Below are 15,000 nucleotides of genomic sequence, written 5' to 3'. Positions count from 1 at the left end.
CGGTGAGATTGGAATCCGGAATCCGAGGCTCGGGATCTGGAATCGGAGGGCCACCCTAGGGACACCTGGATTCCTTTACATAGGGCGATAAACGTAAATAGTAAAGCTTTTAGTCCTCAGCAGCGTCAAGTGTCATCTCGAGCTCTTTCCAATCCTCGTCAGGCAGATCTGATGAGTAAATTTCAAATTGTGTTAGTTTTATAAACCTTGGGTTATTTATCTCTCATATATCAGCTATCAGACTAAGGAGGGAACTAGCAAAAGGTTTCTTAGCCTGAGGGTTGTTCTAGAATCGATAAAACAGTTACCTGTCTCCCTAGGATAGAACGTGTGATCGCCTTGCAGAAGGGCGGTTGTCAAGAGATTTAGTTTTTTGTTCATTCCAGTCTTGTTGAAACGTCTGACTTATCGTTCTTTATTTAAAACTTCACTTTAATCCATAAGTGCAATATTGATACAAATTACTTGAACAGCGCGTGGCAGAAAGATTACATGTTTTCTTTTATTACAGCCTTCAAGGCAAAGTATCTCATAGTAAACTGTTCTAAGCCTTCATGGTTCTTTACATTAATTTCAAGTTGAACACATGCATTGTTCTTGCGTAAGGGATAATAAAGAGTTTAGCTGCATATGTCGTGTTTTCGCAGAGGCCTTTGAGAGGAACTGAGTTAAGCTCTTGAAGAGAACTACTGATGCAAACACTGAAACAGGTGATGCAAGCTTCATTGTTTCTTGGCTCGATTACCAGCCGCTGTTTCGGGAAATGAGCCAGCGCTCACTCCTTAGATCACGGCTGGACGCGTGAGGTGAGGCATTGTAATCTTCACCAATCAGAAACTCGCCTCTACAAATCGGCCAGGTATAAATTATATTTTTTGGTTCAAATTGTGGCTGCGAAGGTATTCTTTGACCCGGCCTGTTCGAGCTTTACAGTGGGAAACATCCAAGATTTCGACAACGGAAAGTCACTAATTTTCCAGTTGACGCCAAGGGCAAAATACGGCTTTTAAATCAATTTCTATGGCAATTTATCCTCAGAATTCGCTAATGTAAGAGCAAGTTAAATTAAAATTGCTGCTTAGTTTATTGCTCCTGTGACACAATTTCTTGTGCATGCGCAGTAGGATCAAGAGCGTGAGGTTCCTGTATTTTTCGTCCAGTCCAGCAGTTTAGCACAATATTGTAATCAAGATGAAATTAAATTGTTTTTGTTGTTACTATGAATTCTAGTCGACCTATGACCCAGTCAGTAATAATTCCGGCGAACACTGGATGATTCTTCATTTCTTTTAAACAACAAATATGTCATGCCCTTACTTACCTTCAAGCAATTTGAAAATAATTCCACAGCTCTGAATGGCCTCTCTCGTTACTCCTGTAAAATCAAGTATACGCTGATTCGTAGTTGCTGGAATGTTCATGCTTTGCAGAAAATTGCAGTCGCCCCTGGTCAACGGCACAGGAAGTAAAATCCTCGTGTCATCAGTGGTCAATATTCTTTCAAACTGTGAAGAGATGACCCTGTGAGCACATTAGCACTTGATTTTCGCAAGTTTGCTATTCCACTGGTTTTGCTTTGCCACTCTCGTGATTTGCCAAAATAGTGTGCTTTTACATCGTTAACCAAACGAAAGCAAAAGAAACAATACTGTTTACGTGGGATACCGACCGTTAACGTGTCTGTAGTTTAAAAAATATGCTACCATTTAAAAGATATAAGCGGCCATGTTTTGTAAACTACAGGATTACAATCAAAAAAGAAAATAAAAAAACTATGTCTTCTACCCGGTCACCCATCCCAGTACAAACTCCTTCAAACCGGGATTAACTAATTGCGTGGCGAGTTAGCATACACTTGTCCGAATTTAGCGAAACCCCGAGCAAATTGTAGACGTTCTTTGCCTTCGGCGTTCTATGTATATGTAATCATTTTGACTTGCTCCGACTGGTTTTCCCCGCGCTTGCCAGTTTTGGTCAAGGAAAAGCTAGAACATTTCTTAGAACCAATCGAAAGCCAACAGAGTGATGATGCCGTTTTCTCTCTCAATACCTGTGTCACTGCCCTGAAACTATCTACCGCCTTGTGTTGTTATGCTGATTCCTGATCTTGTTTACCTACCTCGTTCCCAGGGTCTCTCTTCCGGAAACGAGGTTGCTGTTCTACCTCCTTCCCCGTCTTGCACAGATGTGTGAATCAATCAAGGGAGGTATTCCCCAATCCCCAAGCCTATATCCTTCAGATCTACTGGCAAGTTAACAATTTTGTTTCTTGACTCACCCATCCCAGGTATTTTCTGACCCGCGCTTTTCGTTGCTCTCGGTTCTTCTCTGTCAATAGAACCGTCTTGTATATAGTGTCCATCATTTTAATGTCTTCGGCAGTGAAATAATCTGGAGTCAAAAGTAAAATCTATTCGATAAGAGCAGCGGACGTAGTCCACGGTGTTGTGGTCTGACGTAATCTGGGTGGGGGAATCTTTCACTTCCTAAAATTAATTGTAAACTGCGTAACAAGCAGTCTGCCTTAAGTCCCCCACAAAGAATTGTAAATTAGTCCTGAAAAGCCCCCAGGGGAGAGACTATATATTTGCGTTATGGCAATTACTTCGTAACTATTGTAAGAGTTTTATTGCGACAAAGGTGTGGCTTTCAAGAAACAAATAAAAACATCTTTAATTCAAAAGGCATAACCCACTGACTCCCTGAACCACCAAAATCATCTGGCGTTAGACGTAGTGAAATCTACTAAGTCCCAATTCAGGGATCAATGGGTTAAAAGCATTTTCTACTATTTTATTTTCAATTTCTTGTTTATATCATGTGATTTTATGTGTATATTTTCTTTGTATTTAAAAGTATATTTGGGACAATCTCGGAGCATAGAGCAGTTTTCAATAGCCCTTTTTACGGTTAGTTTTTCTCATTTGCATTACAATATAATCTAGCATGTATGTGAAGCAATTTCGGGCTATTTTGTAGTTTTAACCCAAAATTGCCTCGCATCCACGTTACATTGCAATGCAAATGAGAAAATCTAACCGTGAAAATGGCTATTGAGTGTCGAAAGTAATTTTAGCGAATTACTTTGGTTTTGCACTACGTCACTCAAAGTGATTGGTTCAAAGTTCTGGTGCAACTTTTCAACAACCAATCAGAAGTGCACATTTTACCGCGCTTTGCAATTTGTGTCGGGTAGGTGTAATTACTTCGAGTTTTCATTGGTTTACTGGACTTTCTCCCTTCTTTTTGACGGGCCAAAGTAATTACTTTGGTTTTGGTTTTACGTCACTCGACTGAAACTCGCTCTATACAAATTGGAAACGTCTGTTGAGGTGTAGGCACTTAAAGAATTTTTAACAGCACAGCTGAACATTGTTTATGATAGTCGGCGCTACATTCATTATCATTATTAATGCGAAAGGACAGTTCACAAGTGTAAATTTTGATTCCAATCCAGGAATTTAGGAGAAGAGATCCATGTTTTTGAAAAGCACTAGGCAATGCCCTCGATATCCTGCCTTATTTGCTTCGTTTCTTCATAACCTAAAGCTCTGACGTACCTGGTAAATCGTTGCCATCTGCATCCCGATCAATTGGAATCCTTGCATCATCATCATCATCTTCCTTAGTTCCTCTTAACATTGTGTTTCCAACAAACTCCCCTTTCACCATCTCCAGCTTTTTGCTTGTTTCATTGTACTGAACGCGACAGTACTTGAAGAGAATTGGCCCCCATGCATCCCTAGTTGCCACACCTGGAGGGATGATTTTTTCCTTGTATGTGCGATGCACTTTGGATTTCAAAACCTTAGCTATAGGAAGCTCTGATAGAAGCTCCAATACTGCATGCATTCCCCGCTGAAAGCAGAAAGAGATGACAAAAGTGTCAATAACATCATCATACAAATTGCATATTGGGGAGCTTAAAAAACGACGATGACTTCAGTAACGAATATACTATGGACTTTAAGATCTTCGATTGCGACGTTGACGGAAACGTCACCTCAGAATATAACTTTGCTCTATCGTAAGTCTTTCGCGATTCTTTCATCTCGTTGTTGTTGTATAATTATGCGGCCGAAGGATTCTACAAACAAATTGGCTAGGAGCGGTTTCAGGGTACAAATGGAGAATAAGGGTTTGCATTTGTACTCTCACAAGTTTCACCGCGCACCGATGGCTCAGTTGGTTGAGCACCGGGCTGTCACGCGGGAGGTGGTGAGTTCAACTCAGGGTCTTTAAATAACTGAGGAAAATGTGCTTCCTTTGTAATTACATCTGCAAATGGTTGGACTCTCTAGTCTTCTCGGATAAGGACGATAAGCCGGAGGTCCAGTCTCACAACCCTTCAATGTTCATAATCCTGTGGGACGTAAAAGAACCCGCACACTTGTGGCAAAGAGTAGGACATGTAGTTCCCGGTGTTGTGGTCTGTCTTCTGTGATATATCATGGTTGGCAGGGTAAATGCTCGGAGAAATTAGCAACACCAAGCTACTCCAAAAATCCAAGGATAAATAAAGATATATGATATGATATGATATGATATGATATGATATGATATGAGGTTGTCGTCAAAATCTCAAATTTGGTGATTCCTCGTCATTGTTGTGCAAAGTACCGCAAAAATTAATGCAAGACAAAATGCATTGCGCACGTGCAGCACAATTATTTTTCCTCTTTGTGGCGTTGTCGTTACCTAAGGTCCCGTCCACACATATCCGTATTCGTTTGAAAACGCAGCATTTTTTCTCCGTTTTCAGCAAAATTCGCATCCACACGAAGCGTTTTTGCATCGTTTTCGCCCGTCCACACGTATACGATGAATTGATTTGAAATCGATAACTTTTAAACAATAACCTGGCTACGCATGCTCGACGCATGAGTATTCGGTATTATGAACTCGCGAAATAAGAACTTGGCGCCATCTTTTGTTAGGATAGTAAGATTGAAGAAATAGCAAAGCTAAATCTGCTTGAAAACAGGCAATTAGGTTTGAAATAAGCCCAAGTATTAAAGACAAGGAAGTGAAGCATCTCTGCGGCATCTTAAATAAGTTTACTAAATTATGATAATATTGCACGGAGTGGATTGGAACTGATAGTGTGAGGTCAGCGTTTTCGAAAAGTTCCCTTTTCGTTCATGCGCAAGTACTCGCGAAAACAGCGTTTTCAAAAAGTTCCACTCTGGAGAGCGTTTTTCAAAATCTTCATTTTCAGTGATCGTTTTCATCAGATACGTGTGGACGGAAGCCGTATCCGCAAAGAAGAAGTTGCGTTTTCAAACGGAAAACGGATACGTGTGGACGGAGCCTAAAATCCTTATTCACTTCAAAGTGTAACTTTTAGGCTTCCTTATCTCAAGTATTTCGTGATTATTCTGTCTTATTCACATTGTACAGTACGGACGAAGCATTGTGATAGGACGTTGTCGTCAAAACCTTAAGATTGTTTTTTTTTCTTTCAAACTGTTGTTTTGTAGGGTGCGGCGAAGAAACGTGTGAAAATGTGTGACCCGCGTTCAGCACGACCAATCAGTTTTCCTCTCTAAAGCAAAAAAATTATTGTTTTCTGGTCTTGTCGATGTCGTAGCCGCGATCGTTTCTTAACTTAACTTTGAATTCCTTTTATTGAAATTAAAAAAAAAAACGCCGCAATGGTAGGGGCAGTGTGGCGCGAATTCTTCCTGAGTTCGATTCCGCGGTCGGAACAATCATTCGGAGTCTAAAAGTGACTAAAGCGTAAATGCTGTTGTGGTCAGCCTCAACGCCAGCTAATAACTGTAATCCCGAAGCCAGCCATAACTTAGGAAACTGTAAGAGCAGGAAAGATTGTGAAAACGGCAAAGATATTGTGAAAGTGATTTACCCGTACGATAGAAACATAAGCACAAGCAACAGGCCTATAAGGCAAGGCAAGGCGCTGAACACACGTTTTACGGTTGGGTGGAGCGAGCGCCACACCAATCCGTTTCATGTAACACCAGTAACACTGGTACTCATTTTAGCGAGAGTGAACTGCGGAGCGCACGTGTCAGTGGAAAAAATAAATATAAATAAATATCCCCTAACATAGAATGTTCACTGCCGTACTGAGTAGGGTTACTAAATACCATGACAGTCGTGCATTTTAATTTAAAAACGAGAGTGCCAAATAAACTTCCGACCGGAAATCAAATATTCGGAATAACCTTTTTTGGATTGAAACCGGCGAAAAATGCAGGAAAAAAATATTTTCCAAACCAATTTCCACCTGACCGAATGCATAAGTGGCGGCCAAAAAAATAGTCTTTTGTTTATGTGCTAATTAGCCTCACTAGCCTCGTTTGCATGGACAAAATACAAAAGAAAGGTTGCTTGAGAGCGAGGCTAGTGAATCTCATTAGCATTTTGCATTCGGTCAATAAAGTTTTCTACGCATATAAACCAATTGAGTATATATCTGATGGAAATGGGCCCACACAAGGACAGAGTAAAACTGACCAGGGTGGGTCAGAAATTTTCTCTGTCCTTGTGTTGGCCCATTTCCATTAGTAGCACTAACGCTCACATGGCTTATATAGGCAGAAAATTAGCACTAACCGATTATTACCCCCTGATAGTTAAGTCTGTTGAAATATAAGTGCTACACGGCCTACGTTTGCTAAAACGTAACCCTTCTCTGACGTAGTATGGCCGTGTACCTACGTCGAGCCACAGAAAGCAGGCGAAAAACTAATCCCCGTTTATGTTTAGATGTTCTGGTTACAAGAAGTAAAGCTGGCTTGAACCTGCGACCCAATCAAAGACCAGTACCTGCTCAGCGGTCAACTTAAAAAAAGCTGACCTCGATGAGCTCTAAGCTGGGGCCCACAATATGGCCATGTGATACTGGTCAACGGATACCTTGTTTTGACAGATTTCAATTGACCATAAAATGGATGTCCAATATCAAAGATGTACGCTGTAAACAGCCGCCAAGTTGGGCGTATTCATAGTTATTATTATTATTATTATTATTATTATTATTAGGAAATTATCAAATCATTGGAAAACATTGTCGTGCGCACGCAGCCACGAGCAATACCGCTAGCCATGATTATTATCAGAAAAGCAACTCATGGATTCCTATGACAGTGCTCCTCTTGGCGGCTCATCTGGCCGCCGCAGCTCCGCTGTTAGGGACCTTTAGATCAGAGGACAAGGATGACTACGAATACTAGTTTCTCGTACTGAGCATGGGTGTAATGTTTGGAGGCCGTTTTTTTTCGAAGTACGCGTGCTCGTCACGAGTACTCGTAGCCGTAGTAGTACTCGCCCTCAGATATAAAGGTTCCTATTCGGAAGTTAAAAGAAACAACGACGGTTCGTTTACGACAACGCCACGACAAAATATCATTGGTTAAAAGAGGAAAAAGAATCCTGCTACTCTAACTTGCGGCCCGCATTTTCTTGCTGTACTCTGGATAACAACGTTAAGTCACCAAATTTGAGGTTTTAATGACAACGTGAGCGTCCAAATGCGAATCTTTCATTCTATACTTTTACTTCGAAACCGCTCGTATAAATTCAATTTTAGGATAATTCACACACATACTGAGTACGAGGTGAACGAAATGCAATAACCGCGAAAGACTTAGGATTGTGCAGTTACATTTTGAAGTGACGTTAACGTCGTCGCCACGGTAGTAAATCTTCAATTCCCCTGTAATGCCCGGCTCTAAACCCAGGAGTCATATCATAACTAAGTGGAGTACGATCGTCCAGGTGATTGTAGTCCTAAAAAAGGACTGTTTTGGGTGACATTGCTCGATGTTTCTACAACCTGAGTGGAAGTCATCTTCTCTGCAGATTCAAACAAAACTTGTCCAAGCGTTCATCAATGTCATCCAAAACAGTCCTTCTCAGGACCACACTCACCAGGACGATCGTACTTTCCTAAGTTATGCACACGTATTATGTTAAAATTATTAGCCCATGCACACGTCGAGACAAAACAGTTGCAAAAATTTTCCTTCATATAGTATGCGCTCGTTTTCATCCCGACGAAAATCCGAAAAGGCACAAATGTTCTAAAATCTGAGTTAGCGTATTTCGTGTGTGCTAATGCTCACGTCATACGGGTTAAACAGACTTGAATTAAATAATATTTTCTCAAAGATTGAAAGGAGAGTTTTCTTTTCCCCCAGAAAAAAAAGTATTTTTAACATTTTATGACTGTCAGAGGTTCCGTTGCTGGAGGATGCTTACAGAAATCGCAAATCGGAAAGAAAATTTCCCAAAAGCGCACAACTACAACTGATACAAAATTGATATCATTGATATTAAATGCAATAATCACATTTTATGTTGCCTGAAAGCCAAAACTGGAAAGCGCAAAGAGGAAAGGTAAGTCGAAACCAACCTCGTCCCCGGGGTCTTCTTGGAGTAGACCCAGGGGATGAGGTTGAATCGAAACAAAAAAATTAAGTCAACAAAAATGAAAATATTTGCTCCAAACAGAAAAAGACAATAGTAACGGGTAACTACCTTTTGTTGCCTGTTTCCTTGAACCTCAAATCTTTCGCTGTAAACAACAGATGTTACAAGAAGCAGTTCTTGATCTTGAAAAGGGTTCATCATGTTGGTATCCAGGTCAAAGCTTTCTAGTATTTTACGGAGATCTGAATCCGATATATATTCCTGACTAATTTTCCCAAGCTGGAGGTCTCCAAGGTTCTCATCAATAGTCAGTGATATCTCGCCGGTTGAAAGGCCCAAATTACCTTTCCTATGGCTGCACAGAAGAAAAACATTGTTTTTGTCAGTCCCTCATTGTAGTTACCAGCAGCCCATGAGTAGGAGCGAACAACAGCCCTATACTCCTCTCAAGACGTTTTGACAGACCGATTTATTTGTAGATTGAATTTCCCGCGATTTCCCGCAGCCTGATTACCAATCACAAAAACTAACTTGACGTCATAGCGTCACCGAACCGGAACTGAAGTTCGTATAAAAATAGATCAGTCGGTAAAAATGCCTTGAAATAGGCTTAGTATGGGAGTTGTTTGCTTCTAGTCCCGGGCGACTGAGTCACCTATTTTCTCTGTCTCCCGAGTGCCATTGATTGACAAGCTCTATTCGATCCTTCGTCAGTGGGGGTTGCCATTCCACTTCCACTTTTTCAAAATGACTTTTCCAGGAATTCCATTTTTTAGTCCGATATATGAAAGTCCGGCTCGTGGGCAACGGAAAATAAAATGGAAAAACAAAAAGAAAAACAAAACAATACATATATATTTATTACACATGAGATTTTATTCCATAAAGCAAACTTGTACAAATCTATACGCTTTATTTTCGCACGTGAAAAAAGGCTATACAGCCAATCAGAACGGCGTACGGCTCTTTCACATGTGGAAGTATAACCAATCAAAGATAGCGTAAAGGCCTTTCTAAGCCAATCACTCGTGCATCTCGTGCATCTCATGCAAATCGTTCGCTGTTATTGAATCAAATTAAATTTATATTTGGTTCTATGGTTAGTGAGTTTTTACTGGGTTACCAGTATGGCAATCCCAGTCGGAAAATGGGTAATATTCCTCCGTTTTATTTTTTTCCGTGTCGGTAAAAGTCTTGCCTATCACTCCCCACTGTCTTTGTGCATAGAGTCTTCTGTGAGTATTTTGCTAGGTTTGAGGGGGCTGGGGTAATGCGTAGATTTCTCTGGTGCACTCAGGAGAACATTTAATTAACCTGCAATGGCGTCGAAAGTCATTGTAACGCGAATGGCGTTTTAGCGCATCTTTAAACAAAATATACCCTTATGGAGCTCAAGAATTGAACGTCAATTGGATAAACAAGACAGGCGGTGGAAAATAGTATCTGGAATCTTAGAAGCGACGAGTAATGGACTTCGACAAATCTTTCGCCCGCCGAGCCGTATTTTGCCAGGTGTGGTATTATGTACAATACTGAAACCCGGAAAAATATCCGAGTCCCAGATGGGATTTGAACCCACGACCCTCCGTGATCTAGTCGGATGCTCTAACCACTGAGCTACTGGAGACTCTATGGTGAGCAAGGGTCAATTTGTGGGTCTCGACTGGAACCGCATCACGCGGCTACACAGCCAAGTATTGACTAGCACATTTGAAACTCACTAACAGCATCGCGCTGTCACATTAATGCATATCAAGATGCAGCCGACCAACCTCCAAAGTGAGTGTGTTAACGATGAGTGTGATAAGTGAGTGTGTTAACGATGAAACACTCACTTTGGAGGTTGGTTGGCTGCATCTTGATATGCATTAATGTGACAGCGCGATGCTGTTAGTGAGTTTCAAATGTGCTAGTCAATACTTGGCTGTGTAACCGCGTGATGCGGTTCCAGTCGAGACCCACAAATTGACCCTTGCTCACCATAGAGTCTCCAGTAGCTCAGTGGTTAGAGCATCCGACTAGATCACGGAGGGTCGTGGGTTCAAATCCCATCTGGGACTCGGATATTTTTCCGAGTCTACATTTCTCCTTACATTCAATATCATTGTTGTTGTTTCATCGTTAACATAATACTGAAACCAAATGGAAAATTCTCTGGTAAGTTATGGGTTCAACAAAGAACAAATCGAACACCTGAAGTGGATATGTGATCTCTGTTGTCTGCCTATTTGTATTTATTACAGTCTCCTTGTAAGAACTGGAAATTTTACTAATTCTTGTTAACCTTCAATGGCGTCGAAAGTCATTGTAGCGCGAATGGCGTTTTAGTGGATGAGAAATTTATTTAATCGCATATGCTTTGTGGCACGGATTGTGTGTCATGTTTGCACGCACGCAATTGAAATAGGAAGGGTTCAGGAAAAAAAATTGTGACGCTGATGAATAATAAAGTAGCTGCTATTTCCAAAACGATGGAATTACCTGGTGATAAATAACCTCGTCTTGGAGAGTAAAGTGTTGACTTTGCAGAAACACTGGTCAACCTCAAGAGTTGGGCGATTGTGATCTTTGTGTTGAATTCTCACATTTCTTCTCAAACTTTATAACACTTGAAAGAAAAAGAAAACTAACAAAAACAAAAACCTTGTATCTTGCCATCATTTGACACAAATGCTTCACTGTTTCGCGAAAAAACACGCCGTGGTAACTTGATCACGACGCCAACTGAATTCGATGTCACTTTCGATTTTGCGATTTACTTGTTCAGCCAAAAGTACAATAACAAAATTGAACGTAGCAAAAATCTCCCAAAATGTTTTTTCGCTGATGGTAACTTTTCATATTCGTGATTAAAAATTAATGTTGTTTTCATGTTGTAAATTTTGTTGCTGATGGCAAAATATTTTATTTTCGATCGACCGTCCTGAAAACTTCCTTCTGCTCTTCCTAAAAACTGTGTATCAATATTTATTTACTTTTGGATCAATATTTGTTTTACATAAAGCAAGCCAACAAAATCTGTACCTTAATTAGTTTGCATTTTTGAGCGTTAAAATAGAATTTTCGGTTCTATGCTTCTGTTACAAAGTGGTATGTTTTTTAGGTCACCCATCCCCGCCGGACAGGTCTTAACTTCAGTGAACGTTTGTATTATAAAGCTGTCGGACGCTCAGAGTGCACGCTTTAACTTGAGGTGTAAGGAAGTTTTGAGGGTACTTGAAAATGATCAGCATGTCAGCCTAGAAGCCAAGGTTTTTCGATCCCCTTTTCTTTTCTTCAATCTTTCTGGGTTTAGTACTTTGCTAGTAACTACATGTCTTCTCAGGGGGCTATTTACCTAAGACTTCTACCATGGCACTACAATAATATACAATACCAAAACAATGTCGTGTACTATTAGAGCTACATATTACGCAAAGACGACTTGAATCTCCCGGAAGACAGTTGACAATATGGAATAAAGCGCTGTGTTACTGCTCTACCACACGTACGCAATGCGTGCCTATTATTATTATTATTTTTTTAATTAACAGGAGCTTTTTCTTTCTGAAAAATGATTAATAGGCTGGTAGCCAGGTTTTTAAACTCAGAAAAAGATCTGTTTCGTCGTATTAACGTGTAAGTCAAAGGGCCTCTGCTGGCACGACTTCTGGATGACCCCTTAAATGGTCTGAATGACCCCCAACTTGAAAAGATTGCCTGGAACGCTGCAGTTCAATTCCATCTAACTCAGTCCCTTCTGTTTTTGAGTAACACGTACCACAGGCAACCCAGTTTAAGCTCATGGAGCGTCTAGTTACTGGGTTGCCAGTATGGCAATCCCAGTCGAAAAATGGGTAATATTTGTTGGTTTTTAATTTTTATTTTTTCCGTGTCATGAAAAGTCTTGCCTGTCACTCCCCTGCTAACTGGTGTCTTTGTGCATAGAGCCTTCTGTGCGTAATTTGTTAGGTTTGAGGGGGCTAGAGTAATGCGTAGATTTCTCCGGTGCACACGGGAGGACATTTAATTATTAATCTGGAATGGCGTCATTGTAACGCGAATGGCGTTTAGTGTATCTTTAAACAAAACTGTATACCCTTATGGAGCTCAAGAATGGAATGTCAATTGGACAAAAAACTTAGGCGGTGAAAAGTAAATATTTGGAATCTTTAAAGCCACAGTGTTTACTCAAGTCGCATCTTAGTTGTCTGGCAACTTACATTACAGGGTATTTTGTAATAAACTCTGCAAAGGTAAGAAAATTTTGGAAATGTGACAGTGAAGAATTATTTGAATGAAAGCTTGTTGTCTCTTTTTTGCTTCATTATTTACGGTCAAGGTTCTTTCGAAAAGGGTTTGATGTGAACTGTCAGAAATTTATTTAATTGCATATGCCTTACGACATGGATTGTGTCTCTTGTTTGCACGCTCGCAATTGAAATAGGAAGGGTTTTTGCCCCTAACAGCCACTATATTTATTTTAGGAAGTGAAAGATGCCCCCGTCCAGATAAGGACGAAAAGAACAACACCGAATAGTGAGTGGGTTCTTTCACGTCCCATACTGTTTAATTTCCAACAAGGGTTATGAGACGGGACCTCCGGTTTACAGTCCTTATCCGAGAAGACTTGACCGTCTAACCATTTGCAGATGTAATTGCAAAGACAGGACATTTTCCTCAGTTACTTTAAGACCCTGAGTGTTGGTCCGGCCGGAGTCGAACTCACGACCTCCCACGTGACAGCCCGATGCTCAACCAACTGAGCCACCGGTGCGCGGTGTACAATAACAAATAACGATAACAAAATTGAACGTAGCAAAAATCTCCCAAAATGTTTGTCGCTGATCGTAACTTTTTATTTTCGCAGTTCGAAATTAATGTTGTTTTCATGTCATAAATTCTATTGCTGATAGCAAAATATTTTAGTCCATCCTGAAAACGTCCTTCTGCTCTTCCTAAAAACTGTGTATCAATATTTATTTACTTTTGCATCAATAATTGTTTTGCATAAAGCAAACTAACAAAATATGTACCTTGCATAGTTTGCATTTGTTAGCGTTTCAATAGAATTTTCGGCCCAATGCTTTTGTTATACGAAGTGGTATATTTTTTAGGTCACCCATCCAGATACTAACCCCACCGGACAGGGTAAACTTCAGTGAACTTTGTATTACAAAGCTGTCAGATGCTCAGACTGCACGCTTAAGTTTGTGGTGAAAGAAGTTGCGCGGGAACTTGAAAATGATCAACATGTCAGCCCAGACGCCGATGTTTGTCGATTCCCTTTTATTTTCTTGAATCTTTCTGGGTTTAGTACTTTGCTAATAACCACATGTCTTCTCAGGGGGCTATTTAACTAAGACTTCTACCACGGCACTACAATATACAATACCAAAAAAATATCGTGTACTGTTAAACCTACATATTACGCAAAGACAACTTGAATCTCCTGGAAGACAAACGCAGCTCGGTTGACAATATGAAATAAAGCGCTGTGTTACTTCAGTACCACACGTAGGCAATGCATGTCTATTTTTTCTAAAGAGGACAGGAATTTCTGATCCCTTAAATGGCTTTAATAACCCCTGACTTGAAAAAGATTGCCTGGAACGCTGCAGTTTAATACCACCCAACTCAGTCCCTTCGTACTACAGTTAACCCAGTGTACGCTCATGGAGCGTCTAGTTTATTTTTTTCCGTGTCGGTAAAAGTCTTGCCTGTCACTCCCCTGCTAAGTGGTGTCTGTGCATAGAGCCTTCTGCCCGTATTTTCTTAGGATCGAGAGGGTAATGGGAAATGCGTAGATTTATTTCTCTGGTGGACACAGTAGAACGATTAACTTAACCGGCAATGGCGTCGAAACGCGAATGGCGTTTTAGTGGATCTATGAACAAAATATGCCCTTATGAAGCTCAGTAATGGCAAGTCAATTGAATACTGAACAAGACAGGCGGTGGAATCTTAAAAGCGACGAGTAATGGACTTCAACAACAATCTGTCGCCCGTCGAGCCGAAATCAAAGTGTGCTGCATTTCTAATTTTTTACCAAGTGTGCTGTTATGTAGAACACTGAAACCAAATGGAATATTCTCTGGTAACTTATGGGTTCAACAAAGACAGGGAACGAATCGAACACCTTAAGTGGATCTGTGATCAACTCTTCACAGTCTTCAGGTAAACAAAATAATTGGAAATGTGACAGCCAAGAATTATTTGAAAGAAAGCTCGTCGTCTATTTTGTGCTTCATTATTCAAGGAGAAGGTTCTTCATGGAAACGGTTTGATCCTGAAATTTTAGTTTGTTGTAATATTGCGCATATTTGACACGATTGAGTTTTTTCTCCTTACGCACGAAATGAAATAGGAAGGGGTTTAATTGCCTCTAATAGCAAATATGTTATTTGTTTCGAAAAATTGTTCGCTGGAAAAGGTGGCCTTTATGAATTCATCGTGTTTTATGATACGCGAGCTGAACTGGATAGTTTTTATGGCAATAGTAAAGCATTTTCGGGTCAAAATGAGGTTAGCGTTTTTCTGTTGTGCTAACTTAATTAAAATAAACATTCTGCCTTGCGAGTTTGTTATTCTCGTTAACCAGCAATGGCGTCGAAAGTCATTGCA

At 40.4% G+C, this 15,000-nt stretch overlaps 1 protein-coding gene and 2 non-coding genes across 4 annotated transcripts in view; 1 reads left to right on the top strand and 2 right to left on the bottom strand.

Moving 5' to 3' along the window:
* The window catches only part of LOC138006054 (uncharacterized), a 29,457-nt gene that overhangs the window by 1,440 nt on the left and 13,017 nt on the right, over positions 1–15,000 (bottom strand). Inside the window, exons 3-7 of one of the 2 annotated variants that reach the window (XM_068852210.1) lie at positions 8,506–8,752; positions 3,561–3,858; positions 2,279–2,391; positions 1,322–1,505; positions 1–168 (exon numbers count right to left, since the gene is read on the bottom strand). The exon at positions 1–168 is cut by the window's left edge and continues 1,440 nt beyond it. In XM_068852210.1, the coding sequence (XP_068708311.1) occupies positions 110–168; positions 1,322–1,505; positions 2,279–2,391; positions 3,561–3,858; positions 8,506–8,752 (901 nt within the window). In that variant the 3' untranslated portion in view covers positions 1–109. The remainder of the gene's footprint in view (positions 169–1,321; positions 1,506–2,278; positions 2,392–3,560; positions 3,859–8,505; positions 8,753–15,000) is intronic. The other variant, XM_068852211.1, reaches the window with a different exon arrangement.
* Trnas-aga (transfer RNA serine (anticodon AGA)) lies at positions 9,952–10,025 on the bottom strand. The gene has a single exon. It is a non-coding gene; the product is annotated as a tRNA-Ser (tRNA).
* On the top strand, positions 10,384–10,457 carry Trnas-aga (transfer RNA serine (anticodon AGA)). Its single transcript has one exon. It is a non-coding gene; the product is annotated as a tRNA-Ser (tRNA).

Source organism: Montipora foliosa, chromosome 6 (genome assembly GCF_036669935.1).
Source record: "Montipora foliosa isolate CH-2021 chromosome 6, ASM3666993v2, whole genome shotgun sequence".
Classification (NCBI taxonomy): Eukaryota; Metazoa; Cnidaria; class Anthozoa; order Scleractinia; family Acroporidae; genus Montipora; species Montipora foliosa.
This window is presented reverse-complemented; position numbering and strand designations above follow the sequence as displayed.